Raw genomic sequence first — 17935 nt, 5'->3', positions numbered from 1 at the left:
CCTGGGTGTGTCTGCTTCCCAGTAACACAGACAGACTTGACCAAAACAATGATGGAGAGATACAGCTACTGTCCTTTTCAAAAACATTCCCAGAAAAGGTGAAACGCAACTGCTGTAGAGATGCCCGTTGGCACTTCTCACAAGTCAAATCCCATTGCACAAAATAAATCACAATCAATTGTAAAACATTCTCCAAGTTGATGAATTTTTAACAGAAAATTTTATTTCAATAAATATTTTGCCCTCCAAGTGACAACTACAATTTCAGGGAGGTAAAAGTATAACCTAGAAGTAATTTAGAATTATTCCACTTTTCAATTTTGCCTGAGTGAAGAATACAGTTTGGGCCTGAAGTCTGCTAAGAGACTGCACCGCAGTGACACGCGTAGAAAGTCAAAAGGACACATGGAAAGCAGTGCATTTGGTGCACGCACACAGCCATGTGCACGCACATGTGTGGGTAGAACGTATCTGCACATACACGTGTAAAATAATAGGACTCACACAAGTTTCATTTCTCTTTCAACCCTTCTGGGCTCCCAGAATTCTAGCATACCAAGGATTTACACATAAACTTTGTCATACATTGAATCATTTGGTTTACACTTTCTTTACAAAGTGATATCCTAAATGGGTAGAGCAGCTTGTCTTAAATAACAAGGTTAGAATTCTGAGAGGCAAGGAAAGATGTGCAAGCTTTCCGCTGAAAGAAATTTGCAACGAGACACAAATACCACTGCAGAGGCTTTGAAAATGGCAGACATTGATAACAGAGCTATCGGTCAGTGTTATCAACTGCAAAATCATGACTTTACCACCACCCAAGCCAGAAAGGCCCAAAGCACCACCACGAAAATTAATCCTGTGTCCGAACCTTTTCAAGACAAATTAAAAGGGTTGCTGTGTCCAAGCATGAAGAATGCAGGGACGGTTCTGTCAACCATTAGGCAAACAATGGCCTGGGGACTTGGGACATCAGGAATGTCCGTGCCATGTTGGTGCTTACTCGCAACAAACAGTGAAAAATCCTATATGCTCAAGGACAAGTTTCAGGATGTTCCACAAACTGACTCATTCCATGGAGAAAATCCAGAATTGACTCAGAAGTCCCATGGGAATGCAACTTTCCAGCTCTATGACAGACATTTTCTAGCTCTTCATTAAAAATAATCCAATTCCACTGACTTCAATAGGGCCATGGTTAAAAAAAAAAAAAAAAAAAAAACAACGTGAAACTCCTATAAAGCAAGGAGTTGGTGTCGCCTGGTCAGAGAAATGAGCCACAGCAACCTCACACATACGATTCAATGTAAAGCAAATTAGTTCATCACTTTATTACATCTTAGTGCTTTCTTAAAATAAATACGGTAATATCATATCAAACATACAGTGAGAAATAAAGCCCACGTGTGAAAGTATGGTAACAGAAAGCTCACTCAGGATGTGTAACTCAGCACTTGAGAAATCATACAGCCTTTAGTTCCCTATTTACAGGACAGAGAGCGGCTGTGTTGAACACGATATATACAAAATCGCAAGAGACTGTCCTTTTCTTCAAAGGACTGAGGAAAGGGGAATAAGACCTGTAATTCCTTCTAGCCTTCTGTACCACGTTCCCGCCTTCCTTATGTACACGACTCACGTTTCTTATCTAAAATTATGTAACAGTTACACTTGTCTCTAACTTTTTCTCCCTATTGATCTTTTTTTCTGCAGTTCGAGATAGATTCAAGTAACACTCCCAAGAAAATATGTGCAAAACTAATGTTAGTGGCTCCAGAATCTTCCGGCAGCTAGTCAGTCGCTGCAGTGTCTGGCAGCTGTGGCTGGCACGCACCTGCTCCCGGGAATGTCCGGTCCGCAGAAGCATCAACACCATTGGGACCAAGGCAGAAAGCACCCAAAGCCATCCACTTACTTGGAGTTCTGAAATAACTGCAAATAACCACTTGTTTTCAAATAGGCAACAAAACAAAACTATCCATCTACACGGAAAAGAGCATGCTCCTCTGAGAGCATGCAGCGCTTCCAGATGCAGAATCCAGACAGGACAAGCCGTGACCTAACAAAACCACTAAAGGGACTGTCAGCTTAAGTGCATCACCTTATGGGACAAACATGCTCAGAATGAAAAATATTCTACTTCACCAAAATCTGTCTTTATTACAGTGAACAAATCATTAGAGTACTATCTGAAACTTAATTAATGATGGCTGCAGTTGGCTTGGCTTGCCTACTTTAAATGAAGCAAACATCAGCTCCTAGTGCCATTCCCCATCCTCATGACTGTGTGCCAGAAATAATCATCTTCACATTTGTAAACGTTATTTTAGCAGAAGACAGACTTTGCAGATTTCAGTGCTTTTAGTGAACTGGTATTTTCAGTAAACTCTTTCTGAGCAGCAAGGGATAAGAATTTTTTTTCAGAAATCTTAGAATATAAATGTTGGCAGTAGACACAATCAATAAGTATCATACAATTTCTCAAATGAAAAAGATTTCCCATTATGAATTCCTTTGCTATAGACATTCAAACACCCCAAGCCAAGATTGAGCCTCAGTCCTACAGTCACATGAGATTACAGCTGGCCAACATGAGGGTGTCAGGCAATGTGCAAGGGGGTGAGGTGAGAAGCGAGAAAGCAAAGTGGATCGCATCTAATCTATGCTGAAGGAGAACTTCAAGTAAGGGAGCTCCGTGGCCTGGGACCTCGCTGTGAACACCCTCCTCCGGGAGCCTCAGTGGTCAGTGGTGGCCACAGCAGTGCGAGCCACTGCAAAGGCGGCATCTACTCCCCCATCCTCGCCCTGCCTGGCATCCTCTGCGTGAGATGAGCGCTGAGAGAAGGGTTTTCTTCTGTTGTCTAGAAACGTCTTTGCAAAAGGTCTGTGACTTTGCACACTTCGTACCCAAATAGATGAAAACAATAAATAAGGACCCCGTGGCACCCTCTGGATGCCAGCCACGAGGGCGTCATTTACGAGTCTGGGTCACCCTTCGGACACCGGCTGCACCGGGGTCATTTACGAGTCTGGCCCTTCTTTGGCACTGCGGGCCGCTTGGGCTGCCACAGGTGGTTGTGGATTGTGAGTGCATCCACACTGACAGACATGGTTTTGGCTGGGATCAAGTTAAACTGTTTTCGGTCTGAGCTGTATTTATACAGCTTGTCGATCATTTTCTTGGTGATGTTCTTTGGCCCCGTGCCAGTGAGTTTGTAGATTTCCTCAGTGTCAGGATAGTAGCAGTAAAGTGCCCTGAACTGGCAGCCAGCATCACGAAACAGTATGATGTAGTGATTGGCGTCACACTTCTCCAGCTCCTGTGTGGAGAGAGAAAAGAGAAAGAGACAAACACTTCAAGGCCACTCCAATCGCCATGAGTTAGGCTCCCACAGCGGCTCAACCGGCACTGCTCCGTGGGAAGCTCCCCCACCTGTCACCTACAGCCTGCCTGTTGTAAACAATTATGGCAGACCCGTCCTACAGCATTACGTGCCACTGAGACTTGACTTAAGAAGTCTAGGCAAGCAAGGGGAAAAAATGCTTTTACAATTAAGTGGAAAAGTCTATGAAAAGATGCTCATCATTAGCCACCAGAGAAATGCCAGTCAGAAAGAGACGCCGCGTCATGCCCACAAGGCGGCTGGAACCCAGAAACAGGGCGGCAATGAGTGCTGGCGAGCCACGGGGCTCGTTCACTGCGGAAGCATGCAGAGCACAGCAGCTGCTGTGAAAAACAACTTGGCCGCTCTCCAAACTGTCAGGCAGTTACCGTGGGACGCAGCAATTCCTCTCTCACGTATGTACTCAAGGGAAATGAAAACAGACATCCACACAAAACACTGCATACAAATAACAGCACCATCCCTCACAGGCAAAAAGCAGAAACAAAAACATCACATGTACCCCCAAAAACATGTACATCTGTTCTGTATCGATAAAAAATGTTTTAAGTAGAATCAACCCAAGTGTGCATCAGCAGATGACGAGATGAACAGTACGGGGTCCGAGCATGCAATGGAGCATTACCCAGCTGTGAAAAGGAACGGAGTCCCGGTACACATTACACTGAGAAACCTCAGAGCATCATGCTAAGTGAAAGAAGTCCAACCCAAAAGGTCATATAAATTATGATTCCATTTATATAAATGCCCAGAACAGACAAATCCATGGAGACAGACAGCAGACTGGTAACTGCCAAGAGCTGGGGCGCAGGAAGACTAGGGGAGTGACTGTTCACGGGGGCGGAGTTTCTTTTTGTGAGGATGAAAATGTTCTGGAATTAGGCGGTGGTGATGGTTCTGCTATTCTATGAATGTACTAAAAACCAATGAATGGTATAGTTTAAAAGGGTAAATTTTACGGTATATGAATGATATCTCACAAAGCTGTTTGGGCCGAGCGCCGTGGCTCACACCTGTAATGCCAGCACTTTGGGAGGCTAAGGTGGGCGGATCACTTGAGGTCAGGAGTTCAAGACTAGCCTGGCCAGTATGGTGAAACCCCATCTCTACTAACAATACAAAAATTAGCCAGGCATGGTGGCACATGCCTGTAGTCCCAGCTACTCAGAGAATCACTTGAGCCTGGAGGGGTGGAGGTTGCAGTGAGCTGAGGTCACATCACCACACTCCAGCCTGGGCGACAGAGCGAGATTCCATCTCAAAAAAAAAGAAGAATCTGAAGTAAATATGACAAACCGCTGATGCCTGTCGCAGTGTTTGTTGATTGTATTCTAAAGTTTAAAACATATCTTCAAGTGTTTTGGTAACTTTTAAAAACAGACCCTCCACATGCCTGGGAATGGGAGCACATGGGTCTGCCCCAGCAGTTCTCCACATGTGGCCCAGGCGTCCTGAGGCCTTCCCAGGAATCTCAGGGTCAAACCCTTGACCTCGAAAGGCTACGGCCTCATTGCCTCTCACGAGTGTGCGGCGGAACCTTCCCAAGGTCCTGGGCCGTGTGGCTGTAATGGACGGAGGGCACGAGCGGCTGAGATGTCAGCCCTCTTATGTCAATGCCACTCTTCTATTTATTTGCCTTTAGAAAAGTTACTTTTCATAAATACACAATGTATCAGCATATAATGGGGCTTATTATTTTAAATAATATATATATTTTAAAAGAATCCAAAAGTGTATATATAATACTGATTTCAACCCTACAAACACTGTGTTTAAATATGAACAGAATTAGATGCCAAAAAGAAAGAAACATTTAATTTGTAGGGGCAGTGGGACTGTGGGGAGTGGGGTTCATCTTATTTACTTATTGCTGCCTGCGCGGTAAGGAAGCATGTGGTGCCTACAGCTTACGTGGCACAGCTGAGATGGCTGCTGTCCTGCCTGCTGGGCGGCCCTCAGCGGGCGCCTGGGAACTTGCTATCTGCAGAGCTCCCAGTCACTCACTGGCTGACAGGAGGGCCTCCCTGAGTCTCAACTGCTGGTCCGCACGCTAACGCTGGTTTCCTCCCAGGCATCAGGCACACTGCTGGACACTAGGCAAGGGGTGTGCCTCGTGACCAGCCCCCAGCGAGAGCTCAGGACATCCAGTCTCAAAAGGGCTTTCCATGGCCCACAGGCTGCTGTGGATCTGCTGCTGGAAGAACGAGAACAGAGGGAGCTGCACAGGGACTGGCCCTGCCTCTGTCTTCTCCCTCTTCACCCTGTGGCTCTGGCTCCCTCCACAGTGCTGGAATAAATCTAAGCCATGGGTCGACTCCACACTGAGGGCCACGAGTCCTTCCAGTGCATCTCCGCATGCAAGGTGATCCTGGGGGCCACTAATACAAGGGGCCAACCACCTCTCCATGTGGAAATCTAAGCAGGAAGGGCATGACCATGGCCGCTTCTGTCCCCAGTCCCATGAGACCTGCCTAGGTCGGGGCCATTCTTAGTCCAGATGATCTTCTCTCCGTGTGGAAATCTAAGCAGGAAGGGCATGACCATGGCCACTTCCGTCCCCAGTCCCATGAGACCTGCCTAGGCTGGAGCCACTCTTAGTCTAGATGATCTTCACTACCAAGAAGAACACATCCGTTTTAAAGTGGGTCACAAATTCCGTATGTCACTTTAATTTTTACAACCAAACCACTAAGGACCAGGGGTTAGTCTTAATTATTAAAAAGCAGAATTTCTGGTGGGTGACAGACTGTTGCATAATTTTCATTCACAAGCTGTTGTATCCCAAGGTCAGCAACTTAAGGCCACACACGGGCCTGAATCTGGGGCGGGTTCCAGTGGCTCTGCCTCCTCTCCCCTGGAATTCCAGTCCTGCCCCTCAGGGGCCAGCCTAGACCCCACGCAGGACCCTCAGATTCCAGCTTCCAATCCCCTCCCTGGGCATGCACACTGTGTGCTCCGGAGTCCACACGCTCAGCAGGTGCATGCCTCCTCCCGCCCTCCCCGCTCCGTCCTCCCCACCCCACCACTCCGGCCCTGGCCCCTGTTCCTCACTCACCACCAGGCTGCCTCCCTGGCTTCCCTGCTGACTGCTCTGATCTACTGGGAAGGGCAGGTGGGTTCCTGGCTCTCCTCTGCCCACACCTGCATCCACTGTCTCACTCTGAGTAAAGCTGAGTCTTTCCTCAGCCCACAGAGGCCCCACACAGGGATGTAGCCTCTGAACCCCGCCCCGTCCTCCTGGGTGTTCCTCCAGCACAGGCTCGCTGCAGCCCCTGGACCTTGGCACGCCTCACTCCCACCTGCCTGGAACGGCCTTCCCTGAAATCTGCATCCTCCCTAGCAACTCTCGTTCATCAAAGATTTGGGGTGTTTTCTTGTAGAAGGAATGCTTAATTTATAAACATTTTTTACTTCACATAAAAACAGGTTGAAACGTGATACTTGCCTCCAATATGGAATTCTTGTGGGGTTCATTCACTTTTCCAGCCAGGCAGCAATGGGATATGGCATTGTGAATAATCGGCTTGTTTGATTTGCTACTGGGCTCCTTAAAGAGCTTGGGACCTAAGAAACGAGGCCAGGATTGGCAAAATTATTATTTCAAGGCACGAACACGCACACACAAAAAAACCCAACGATGTCTTAGAAGCAAGCAATGGGTAAGGTGAATTATAGATATTTATGATTATTTAAAAATGGGAAGTAAAAGTCACTTAAAATTTATTCAAAACAATTTTAAGTTATAAACTTTTAGACAACTAAAGACGAAAGTAATCAATAATTTATCCCCTTTCTAAATTCAGTGTCTTAACTATAAAAAAAAAGACAAAACCAGGAAAAAAACTTGTAAAAAGTCTAAAGTTCAAAGGCCCCAGGACAGACTCCTCAGCCACAGCAGCACCTCCAGTTCACCGTGCCCTGAGCCCACACCTGCTCCAAGGGCAGCTGGTGAGAGCCAAGCACTCCTACCACTCCCGGGCTCGGCTCTGCCACTCCCGGGCTCTGCCGCCCCCAGGTCTGCTGCCCCCTACACAGCAGACAGCAAGGCATATGGCTAGGAGGGCAAGGCAGGACTAAGAGCTTCTACTAAACTACATGCCAATTTCAGCACCAAAGAGCTAAAAATAGCTCTCTCTCACTAAATAAAACATCTTTGTTAGAAAAATACTTTTTAGACCAAAACAGAGAACAGACATTGAAAGAGCCACGCAAAGGCATGCGGCCATGCCCACGATGACCTCTAAGGAGGGCGAAGGCCGTCACCTGTGTACTCAGCCACCGAGGCCAAGGAAGACGCTGCCGATGCAGTCTCCCAGTCTCGGTCTGTGCTCCTGCTCGGGTTACGGCTCAGTATGGGCAGGGCTTCCATCGATTCCACTCTGCGGGCAGAAACAGACAAGAGACAGGCAGGTGAAGCGCTGGCTTCCTCTCACCACCGCTGGCAAGGGGCCGGCCCGCAACAAGGACAGGAAGCACATCAGCAGGGGAGGAGGCTTCCAGTGACGGTGAGGGCTTGGGTCGCCACAACCCCCACACAGTACAGACACTCCGAGCAAAATACAAAAGCAAACACTTCAGGTACTAGGGAGTGATGAGGACAGAGGGGAGTCAGTCCTTCAACGAAGGGGTTCACCTCCACGCAGCCCTTGCTCGAGGCATCACCCCCTTGAGCAGGGCACAGGCACAGAACAGGGCACAGTGCTGCAGGCTCAGAAAGCCAGAGGATGAAGTTTGGACCACTTGTGCTGCTGCCCAGCCAGGGATGAGGCCTAGGGAAGGAGGGGCCACAGTGGGCCGAGTCTGAAAACCTGGGCCCCAGTGACTCTGATCCCTGGAAGGCCTGAGCTCCACCCTGCAGGGAGTCTCCACTGAGCACCAAAGATGCCAAAAGGCTGAACACAGCTGCTCAGAGATGTCGGCTGCTGCTCTCACAAATCAGGCAGCCAGTGCCGGAGTCTGAATCCAGCCACGGTAACTGACCACCAGAACAAAACCCCAAACAGAATCTGCAGTCCCTCGGAGGGATCCGCCACAAAGCCCAGAGACAACAAGGAGCCACGAGTCGGGTGAAGAGACAAGAAAACATGGTCCATAGGTGCAGACAGAACAGGGGCCACACGGTGTGCACATAAAAATAAAGGGACACGGCCGGGCGCGGTGGCTCAAGCCTGTAATCCCAGCACTTTGGGAGGCCGAGACGGGCGGATCACGAGGTCAGGAGATCGAGACCATCCTGGTTAATATGGTGAAACCCCGTCTCTACTAAAAAGTACAAAAAAAAAACTAGCCGGGCGTGGTGACGGGCGCCTGTAGTCCCAGCTACTTGGGAGGCTGAGGCAGGAGAATGGCGTGAACCCGGGAGGCAGAGCTTGTAGTGAGCTGAGATCCGGCCACTGCACTCCAGCCTGGGCGATAGAGCGAAACTCCGTCTCAAAAAAAATAAAAAATAAAAAATAAAAATAAATAAAGGGACACATGGGCGGGGGAGGCCCTTGCTCCCACGGGAGCTGACAGCACACGTGGAGGAAGCAGTGAGCAGGAGCTCCACAGTGATCACTAAAGCCCTTGTGGACAGTTCCGTGAGGTCCAGACCAGTCCCCAGCCTCTCTCCCGAAGTTACTTCCTCACCACAGGAGCAGTCCTGGGGCCCACCTGAGAGGCTGCGTTGAGAAAGACACACGCTCACTTCTGGGCTGCTCAGTCAGAAGCGTGAGGCCCCAGTCTCATCACAGGAAACCGAAACTGAGAGGCAGCCAGAAGGATAACTGACCTGTGGTTACCAAAAGTCAAGGTCCAGAAAGGCACAGAAAGGCTAAGGAACTGCTCTGGATGGAAGGAGACTAAAGGGACATGGCATTTCAAGGCCATTCGTCACCCCAAACCAGATCCTAGACTAGGGAACACCACGGTTGTCAGGGACACTCTTGAGACAACTGAGGACAGCTGAATGGGGACCGCAAATTGGATGAAAGTGCTGGCTTGGTAACTGATTACACGAGAAAACTTCCTCGTTCCAGGAAATACACACTGAAGTATTAAAGCAAAAAAGGCCCAACATCTCCAACGGAGTGGTTTTTTTCTGTTTGGTTTTCAGGTTTTTGGCAGCATCTCACTGTCGCCCAGGCTGGAGTGCAGTAGTGTGAGCATAGCTCACTGCAGCCTCAACTTCCTGGGCTCAAGTGATGCTACCACCTCAGCTTCCTAAGTAGCTGGGACTATAGGTGCATACCACCACACCCAGCTAACTTTTTTTGTATTTTTTGTAGAGATGGGGGTCTCACTCTGTTGTGCAGGCTGGTCTGGGACTCCAGGGCCTAAGTGATCCTCCTGCCTCAGCCTCCAAAAGTGCTGGAATCATGGGGGTAAGCCACCATGCTTGGACTCCAAGGGACTCATAATGATGAAGAAGCAGGCGTGCATGTGTGGGGTGGGGGAAAGGGGAGGGTGATAAGGCAAAGGCTGCCAAGTTTAACCAGTTGGGGAGCCCGTGTGAAGGGCACTGGAATTCCTGATGACATTATTGCAACTGTTCTGTAAATGTGAAATTCTATCAAAACTAAAGTTACAAAAGTCTTTCTCATTGTTTTTAATCAGGAAGTCCCACCCTGGGCCCCGCCCACCCCCCCCACCAACGTGCTCCAGCCTCGGGCCTGCGGCCGTCTCCAGTCCCTTACCGCTGAGAGGGTGTGCCCCCAGAATGAACGCTCTCGGGTTCTGTCGTTGCCGCAGAGGCCAAGGACAGGCTGGAGCCTGACTGAGTCCGGCTCAAGTTATCAGCTGCCAGAGACAGAAACAGATGATGGTTCATGAACAGATTCCGACAGACACGTACCTGTCCTCTGTACCTTTACCCCTCACCTGGCTCTGCAGAGCTCGGCCAGAGAGGCCACGACCCCACCCCGCCCCAGGGAGCCAGGCTGTGCCTGGATGTGCCGCACATCTCAGAGCCTCTGGTCTCAACACTGTCATCCGTGAAACGGGGAAAATCATCCCCACCCTTCCTGCCTCACACCACTCTTGACAAAACTGCAATGAGCTGAAGAACATGAGGCCGCCGCCCACGGAAGGAAGCGCTGCCCGCGTGAGGGCCAGGGCCGCTTACGGGTGGAGGAGCACTTGGTGCCGGAGTCGCTGCACGACTCTTCCCGGTGCACCGACTTCGGCCGCGGCTTCTTCGGCTTTGACTTGGGCTTGCCGAGCCCCTGCTCCTCTAGGATCTGCTGCTGCTTCCTCCGCAGGTACTCCTGCTTGATGAGCTCGCGCCGCGCCTTCTCCTCCTCCTTCCGGACCCGGTCTTCCTCAGCTTTGCGCCTGAGAGAAACAGAGGCCCAGACACTGCTCGCTCACCGGGCTTCTTCTACGACGCCTGCGCCGCGGCGCTCTGTCCAGGCGCGTTTCTCGGGTTCTCCCCGGCCGCTGGGACCAAGGGTGGCCAGCCTCCACAAGCGGGCACAGAGGCTGCAAGGGCAGTCCTGCAGATGAGCCACCAGGCCACACAGCCTCACTGGCCACCGGCAACGCACATCCTCACTGCAGATCAGCAGGGGCCGTGAAAGTTCAGGGAGGCCACCCATGGGAGGAGTACGACCCTCAGAGGCACTCACTGCCATGGTCCATGGCCAGTGCCAGGAACGGGACGGGGGCCGCCAGGGACCCACCAGGCTCCTGCCCGGTCTGCTTTCCGCCGCCGCGGGAGGCTTACCGGGCTTCATCACGCTTGAGCTCCACCTCTGCTTCCAGCTGCTGCTTGCGCACACGGGCCTCCTCGGCCTTGCGCTGCTGCTTCAGGAGGAAGGCCGCCCGCTTCTTGGCGAGCTCATCTTCAGCTTTCTGTTCGTCCTGCAAGACAGAAGCCACACAGAGCATGACAGGAACCCCCTCAGACGCCCGACACGGCCGCACTCGACCCAGCAGCCGACTGTCACTACACCTTTAAAAGTTTAACGCATAAAGACTTCTACACTTTTCTTTAACTGTTACAGACTCTAAAATACGAATGAAGACAAACCAGTGCATTTCAAAGGCGCTCCGCATCAACCCAACTTTCCAAACATCTCACGTGAGATCCAGTTTGCCTTAAAAAGTACACGTATATTTCCAAAATAAGAGCGAGGCTGGGCACAGTGGCTCATTCCTGTAATCCCAGCACTTTGGGAGGCTGAAGTGGGTGAATCACTTGAGGTCAGGAGTTCAAGACCAGCCTGCCCAACATGGCGAAACCCTGTCTCTACTAAAAATACAAAAATTGGCTAGGTGGGGTGGCTCACACCTGTAATCCTAGCACTTTGGGAGGCCAAGGAGTGTGGATCACCTGAGGTCAGGAGTTCAAGACCAGTCTGGCCAACATGGCAAAACCCTGTCTCCACTAAAAAAAAAAAAAAAAAAAAAAAAAATTAGCCGGGCATGGTGGCACACGCCTGTAATCCCAGCTACTCAGGAGGCTGAGGCAGGAGAATCGTTTCAACTCGGGAGACAGAGGTTGCAGTGAGCCAAGATCATGCCCTTTTACTACAGCCTGGGTGACAGAGCCAGACTCTGTCCAAAAAAAAGCAAAAATGAGAATACTGAAATTGGTCACTAATTTGTTTACATTTCAGAAGTGCAACCACCAAATAAAGCTTGCCTCTTTTGCTAAGATCCGCCTGATGATTTGGTATCCTCTCAGTCAAATTCATAATTACCTGGAGGCAAAGCAGAAACAGTCGCGTGTCCCTTGCCGAGAGAAAACATTCTGAGAAATAGGTCCTTAGGCGACTTCGCTGTCCTGTGAGCATCACGCAGTGTGTGCGCACCTGGCTGGCAGCGCCCCCCACAGGCCTCAGTGAGGTCAGCCACTGCTCCTAGGCCACAGACCTGTATGGCACATTACTGCACCCAATACCGTAACTGTGTATCAACATCTGTCTCAACATTGAAAAGCTACAACAAAAATATGGTCTTATCATCTTAGGAGATGACGAATGTCACAGCGAAACATCATGTGATGCACTATTTAAACAGTTCAGTTTACGCTTCCCTTCATCTCTAAGAAAAAAAATTACAAGAAAGACATATAAAAAATGTTTTTTGAAGTTGCTGTATCAGAGGTTGGCAAACTTCAGCCCACAGGCCAGGCCTGGCCACCGCCAGAGCATTCTAACGATGAACGCTTTTTACACTTTGGGGTGGGATGGGGCGACAACAGGGTTTTGACTGGAAAACCAGCAAAGCAAACAATGTTGAAAATCACATGAAATTCCAGTTTTAGGGCTCATAACAAAGTCATCTCAGCCACGCCACGCTCCCTTGCATTCGTACTGCCCAGGGCTGCCTCTGGCCAAGTGGAGTCCTCGGGACAGAGACTCTGTGGCCCATAAGGCTAAACACACGCATCCCTTGGCCTCTTACAGGAGCGGCAGGCCAGCCTGGCACAGATCTGTGTTTTCTAACTCACTCACAATCACGAGTGCCTGAAACAGATGCTACTGATCCCTTACCTTGAAGAAGAAGCCGACCCCCGGCTTCTGGTCGCCTTCGCTGATGAGGTCCGCCGAGCCGTCGAGGCTTGCCAGCTCCCCGTCCTCGTCGGGGGCCTTCAGGTCAGAGAGGTCCACTTCAATGAGGCTGGCCCTGCTCCTCAGAGGCTCCTCCACGGGGATGCTCTCTTTTCCCGAGACATCTGAGGAGCTGGGCCCCGTCTCCTTCACACTTGCATCCAGAACTTCTTTGAGGCTCATCTGCTCCGAAAGAATGTTGGTGTCTTTGGAAGAGGAGAGAGTAAGTGTCCGCTGGTTGCTTTCATCGTGGAGCCTGTAACTATCGAAGAGACACTTCCCATGTGGGTCACTGCTGGGCTCCAGGGCACCGTCCAGGCCAGGGTCCGTGGGCGTCCGAGGGTGGCTGCTGGCAGGGAAGGGTCTCAAGTGCGGGAGCGTCTCTACACTGGGCGTTGGGGTTTTACTTCGGGAGGAGCCCTGTGGCCTGTCTTTTGGGACCTTCAGCTCCGCCGGCCTTCCGGAACGGGAATTCCGGCCCTGACCCAGCCGGGGGGCTTTGCGGTGGCCAGCCACGCCCGTAGGAGAGAGTGGCTCCACGAAGTGGACTGGCGCCTTCACTTTGTGGTCCTGCGAGTTACTCTTAGAGCCCGGCACTGGGACTGTGGGAGACTTCAGGAGAAGCTGCTCCTGCTGCTGAGAGATTTTCAGGATGGCCTGCTGCAGCGTACTGATGGTTTCGTTGAGCTTCTCGATGGAAAGGTCGCATTCGTTCACGTCAACCACCTCCCCAACGGTGTCCTCCAGGAGGGCGGCGGAGATCACCTTATTTCTCTCCAGCTCGTGCAGAGCCACAGGGTCTTTGGCTTTATGTTGCTGAGCAAAGGCCAGGCTCTCTTTGTCCACATCCTGAGGCTCCTGAAGGAGCTCCTCTCTTTGCTCCTCCTTCACGAGGAAGTCTTCAGTTTTGGAAACGCCATCCCCACAGTCCTCCCCGTTGTGCTGAGAGTACTCCTTTGAAAAGTGCTCCGGCCTGAGGGGCAGGGCAGCCTCGGCCTTGCCCTTCTTCACCACATGCAGGAACGCAGCCTTGCCGAGCTTCAGGCGCTGCCTTGCCGACAGCGCCTCCATCTTCTTCTTCTGGGCCTCGATGGCCCTGCGCTTCTCCTCCAGCTGCATGTGCAGCTGTACCAGCTCAGACGCCAAGAGGCTGGCGGGGTCCCTGCCGTGCCGGCCCGGGCTCTGCTCCCTTTTCTGCCTCCATGTCGTCAGAGGGGCCGGGCAGCTCTCGGACGCATCTGGTGTGGTCTTTTGGGAGCTGCTGGTGCTGGACTTGGTCTCGCAGCTGTTGAGTCTCTGGAGCTTCCTCTCTGCAAAGCTGGTCATCTTCACACTCCCACTCGCCACAGAGACGCTGCTCATCTGAGACGCTGTGCTCAGGCAGGGGCTCGAGCGGCCACTGGCGTCATCTTTGTCTTCATGTTCCTTCACCTTCATGTCCTCCTGCAGTTTAGCCGACTCTTCCTCCCCGATGTATCTGCTGAGAACCACAGGATGGGCCTCACCCAGGAAATCATGCTCGGCTTCCTCTATGTCCACCACATCCGAGTCAGAATCCTGCCTGAGGAGAGTCCACGGCTCTGAATCGTGGGAGTTGGGGCTTTTTGAACAACTAACATACAACCTTCCCTCAGTGTCCTCATCAGCCCTGTCTACATGAAGGAAGAAGCCATCTGTGGATGGTCCCAGGGGGAACGGATCGAATCCGCCAAGGGCCAGAGGCCCCCCACACACCTCTCCCACGGTCTCCACTGACTGCGGTCCTGTCTCGGTGGGGTCGATGCCCATGGGAAATTCTGAGCATGGAATTGGGGTAAAAGTCCTATTCAAGTCACGGCTACCAGTCACTTTCCTTCGTACCAAAGGCTGGGGGCCCTCGCTGGGCCTCCTGGACGCAATGCTCCTGGGTCTCCCTTCCCCCCGTTCATCCTCCTTGGTGATCACCTGCTTCTCCTTCGCTGGCTTAAGCACCGCTGGCATCAAAGGCTCCAAGAAAAAACTGTCAGGCTTACTTTCTGAGGTGTCCAGTTGTCCTTGGGGAGACCGGGCACTTGCTATAAGGCCTGAGGCCCGGGGTGAGGCCCTGGGGAACTCCAGGTCAGCCTGCTGGGGAGCCACATCTGCTCTAACGATAGCCACAAGCTCCTCTTCCTCATCCTCAATACTGACATTGTTCAGGAGGCTCTTCCCATGGGTCTTCACGGCCGTGGGGTGTGGCTGGTTCTGCGGGGTCAGATTAACAATATTGGATGCCAAGCTGTCTTTGCTGATGGAGCGGGCCAAGCTGACGCTGTCACCAGAGCTGGGATCCACTTCACAACTCGCAGCGTGATGGAGAGCAAAAGGTGTCGGCTGGGACGCAGGCCTGAAACACAGGGAAGGCCCACTGGGTGCGCTGCTGTATACACAGAGACCCCCAACACGGGCCGGCCATGCAACGAGAATACGCCTCTCATGCGCGGGAGATTTAAACTCATCCTTCCGCGAGGCAGAAGGAAATCAGAGATCATTTCAGCTTTGGGATTCTCACTCTAGTCCCAGGACCTCCTGATACCCTTAAAAATTACTGAGGACCCCAAAGAGCTTTTGTTTCTATTTATCAGTATTAATCTCTATTTATCATCCTAGAAATTAAAGCTCAGACATTTTCTAAACATTGATTGAAATTACAGTAATTAGTCCATTCCATGATAAATGACGACATTCTCCAGAAGGGAAGTTTCCAGTGTAAGGCCAGGCACTATTTGACACCTGTGTAGCTCTGGGATCTGGCTGGATCCTCATACCTGACTCCACCTGCTGCCACACCACATGGCGTGCAGACTCCGAAAAATCCCACGGCACACTCACGAGCATGAGGCTGCAGAGAGGCAGTAACTTCCTAGTGTTGTTATAAAAATAATTCTGATCACAGAGACTTCCTAAAAGGGTCTCGGTGATCCTCAGGGGGTTGGGGCGACATCTTAAGAACTGCTGTTTAGTATAAAGAAATTCCAAACAGAAACATCGCTGAAACAGAGACTCACCTGGTTTTTTTTTCTGGCCATGCTATTGCTGCTCCTCGAGGCTGACCATCAACTCGGGTCAAAGAATTCGATCGATGTCGCTGATCTGCAGTTCAGAGGAAACAGACAGTGCTGAGTAACCAATTTTCTATCACTGGAAATTCTTTCAGTATGACCATTTCTCCAGAAAAATGCCTCGCAAGTTAGTACACTAGAAGGGCCTCACGGAAAGCAGAGAGGCAAAACCACACACTTGTCCCACATTTTGATGGTCACACACGGTTCAACAGCGACCGACCCAACGAAGTAACCAGAACTGTGAGAGCTTCAGCGTGAGTGAGCTCCTGCTTATGTCGCAGTTACTCTGTGTCTACTACACAGAAGGTAATCGCTCTCAACGATAGTTTCACAGCAAGACTATAAATTCTGAGATACATCAACACAAGTTAAAATTTATCTGGCCACAGTCTTAACTAAAATGACTACATTGGCCAGGCACAGTGGCTCACACCTGTAATCCCAGTACTTTGGGAGGCCGAGGTGGGCAGATCACGAGGCTAGGAGATGGAGACCATCCTGGCCGACATGATGAAACCCTGTTTCTACTAAAAATACAAAAATTAGCTAGGCATGGTGGCAAGTGCTTGTAATCCCAGCTACATGGGAGCCTGAGGCAGGAGAATCGCTTGAACCAGGGAGCCTGGTTACAGAGCAAGACTCCATCTCAAAACAAAACAAAAAAAAATACATCAGAAAAAAATGAGTTAATTTTGAGAAATATGATTGTACTAATCTATAGTCACGAGAAATTAAGGAAAAAAGATGAGGAGGAAACATTCTTACCGGGGATGTCCTCTCCCTGTATGGATTTCTGCTGTTTCTGTCGCAGTGGCAATAAAGGATGAGATGGGCTGAAGGCAGCAGTTCCTTTCCCACTAAATGGAAAAAGAATTACAGGGAAAATCCCTCCTTTATCACACTTCAAGGTCAACAGCAAATGCACGAGTATACAGGACCATCCTGAATTCACACCAGGTTTTGAGAAACTCGGACTGTTTGGGAAAAATGAGCCAAGAGTACCAGGAACTTCCAACTTGGGATGGACATGCACACACCGTGAACAGGGGCACACCGACCCTCCGATGTGTCTACAACACAACCAGCTTCCACGGGAAAAGCAAAACCCAAGCGTGCAATTAGAGTGATTTTTTGAGATAAACGAAAGTAAAAAGAAAAAGTGATCCTTTGACAAGCAACAGTTTTCAAAAATGCACATTACTGCCTCAATAAAAAAATGAGAGAGAGAGAACTTCAGAGATAAAATAGACCACAAGGATGATGCCCACTGTACTAAGCCACAACTGTGAAGATACTGATGAGTAACTTAAACCCATCACAGACAGCAGCATGAACATTCCCACACTGCTGGTGGGAGGGTAAAAATGTACATTTTTAGAGGACAATATGGCAATATCTATAAAAACCTCTTAAAATCACTCACACCTTTACCACTCCTTGGATTACAGCTTAAGGGAAAGAACGATGAGAGGTGCACACAGAGGCACGGGTGTGAGAAGGATGAGAGGTGCACACAGAGGCACGGGTGTGAGGGCCTCAATCCCGGGAAGAACGGCACGTGCAGGAAAGGCCGAGGTCACACGTGTGCAGATCGCACAGTTCTGACAGAGAAACACCCGTGAGACCGGCACCCAGCAGCCCCTGCCACCCCACAGGCACCAGCTCCCGAGAAACAAGCACGCTCACACTGCAGGGCAGCTATCTTGGTTGTTTCACTTTGGGGAGAATTTGGTAAAGGGATAATTTGCCAGGTGCAGACGGGCTGGGGAAATCGCAGGGGACAGCTCAGCACCCTGGACCAGAGTTAGCACACCTAGGCCCGAAGAGGCAAAGACGGACAGAGGACACCAGAGTCAGGACACAGACACCACAGAGACACAGTGAGAGCACGTGTGCAGGAGCACATAAGCGA

At 50.6% G+C, this 17935-nt stretch overlaps 1 protein-coding gene across 3 annotated transcripts in view; it reads right to left on the bottom strand.

Annotated features, from left to right (window-relative positions):
- Window positions 1-201: 201 nt before the first annotated feature.
- The window catches only part of CAMSAP1 (calmodulin regulated spectrin associated protein 1), a 97347-nt gene continuing 79613 nt past the window's right edge, over window positions 202-17935 (bottom strand). For all 3 annotated transcript variants that reach the window (XM_025359975.1, XM_025359976.1, XM_025359977.1), the window contains 9 exons: window positions 16789-16880; window positions 15967-16051; window positions 12884-15305; window positions 11110-11246; window positions 10510-10718; window positions 10082-10184; window positions 7671-7786; window positions 6853-6971; window positions 202-3323 (listed from right to left, as the gene is read on the bottom strand). In XM_025359975.1, coding sequence (XP_025215760.1) covers window positions 3021-3323; window positions 6853-6971; window positions 7671-7786; window positions 10082-10184; window positions 10510-10718; window positions 11110-11246; window positions 12884-15305; window positions 15967-16051; window positions 16789-16880 — 3586 coding nt within the window. In that variant the 3' untranslated portion in view covers window positions 202-3020. The remainder of the gene's footprint in view (window positions 3324-6852; window positions 6972-7670; window positions 7787-10081; window positions 10185-10509; window positions 10719-11109; window positions 11247-12883; window positions 15306-15966; window positions 16052-16788; window positions 16881-17935) is intronic.

This window comes from Theropithecus gelada, chromosome 15 (genome assembly GCF_003255815.1).
Source record: "Theropithecus gelada isolate Dixy chromosome 15, Tgel_1.0, whole genome shotgun sequence".
In the NCBI taxonomy this organism is placed as follows: Eukaryota; Metazoa; Chordata; class Mammalia; order Primates; family Cercopithecidae; genus Theropithecus; species Theropithecus gelada.
The sequence above is the reverse complement of the archived record's forward strand: the minus strand, read 5'-3'. Positions and strand labels throughout refer to the sequence as shown.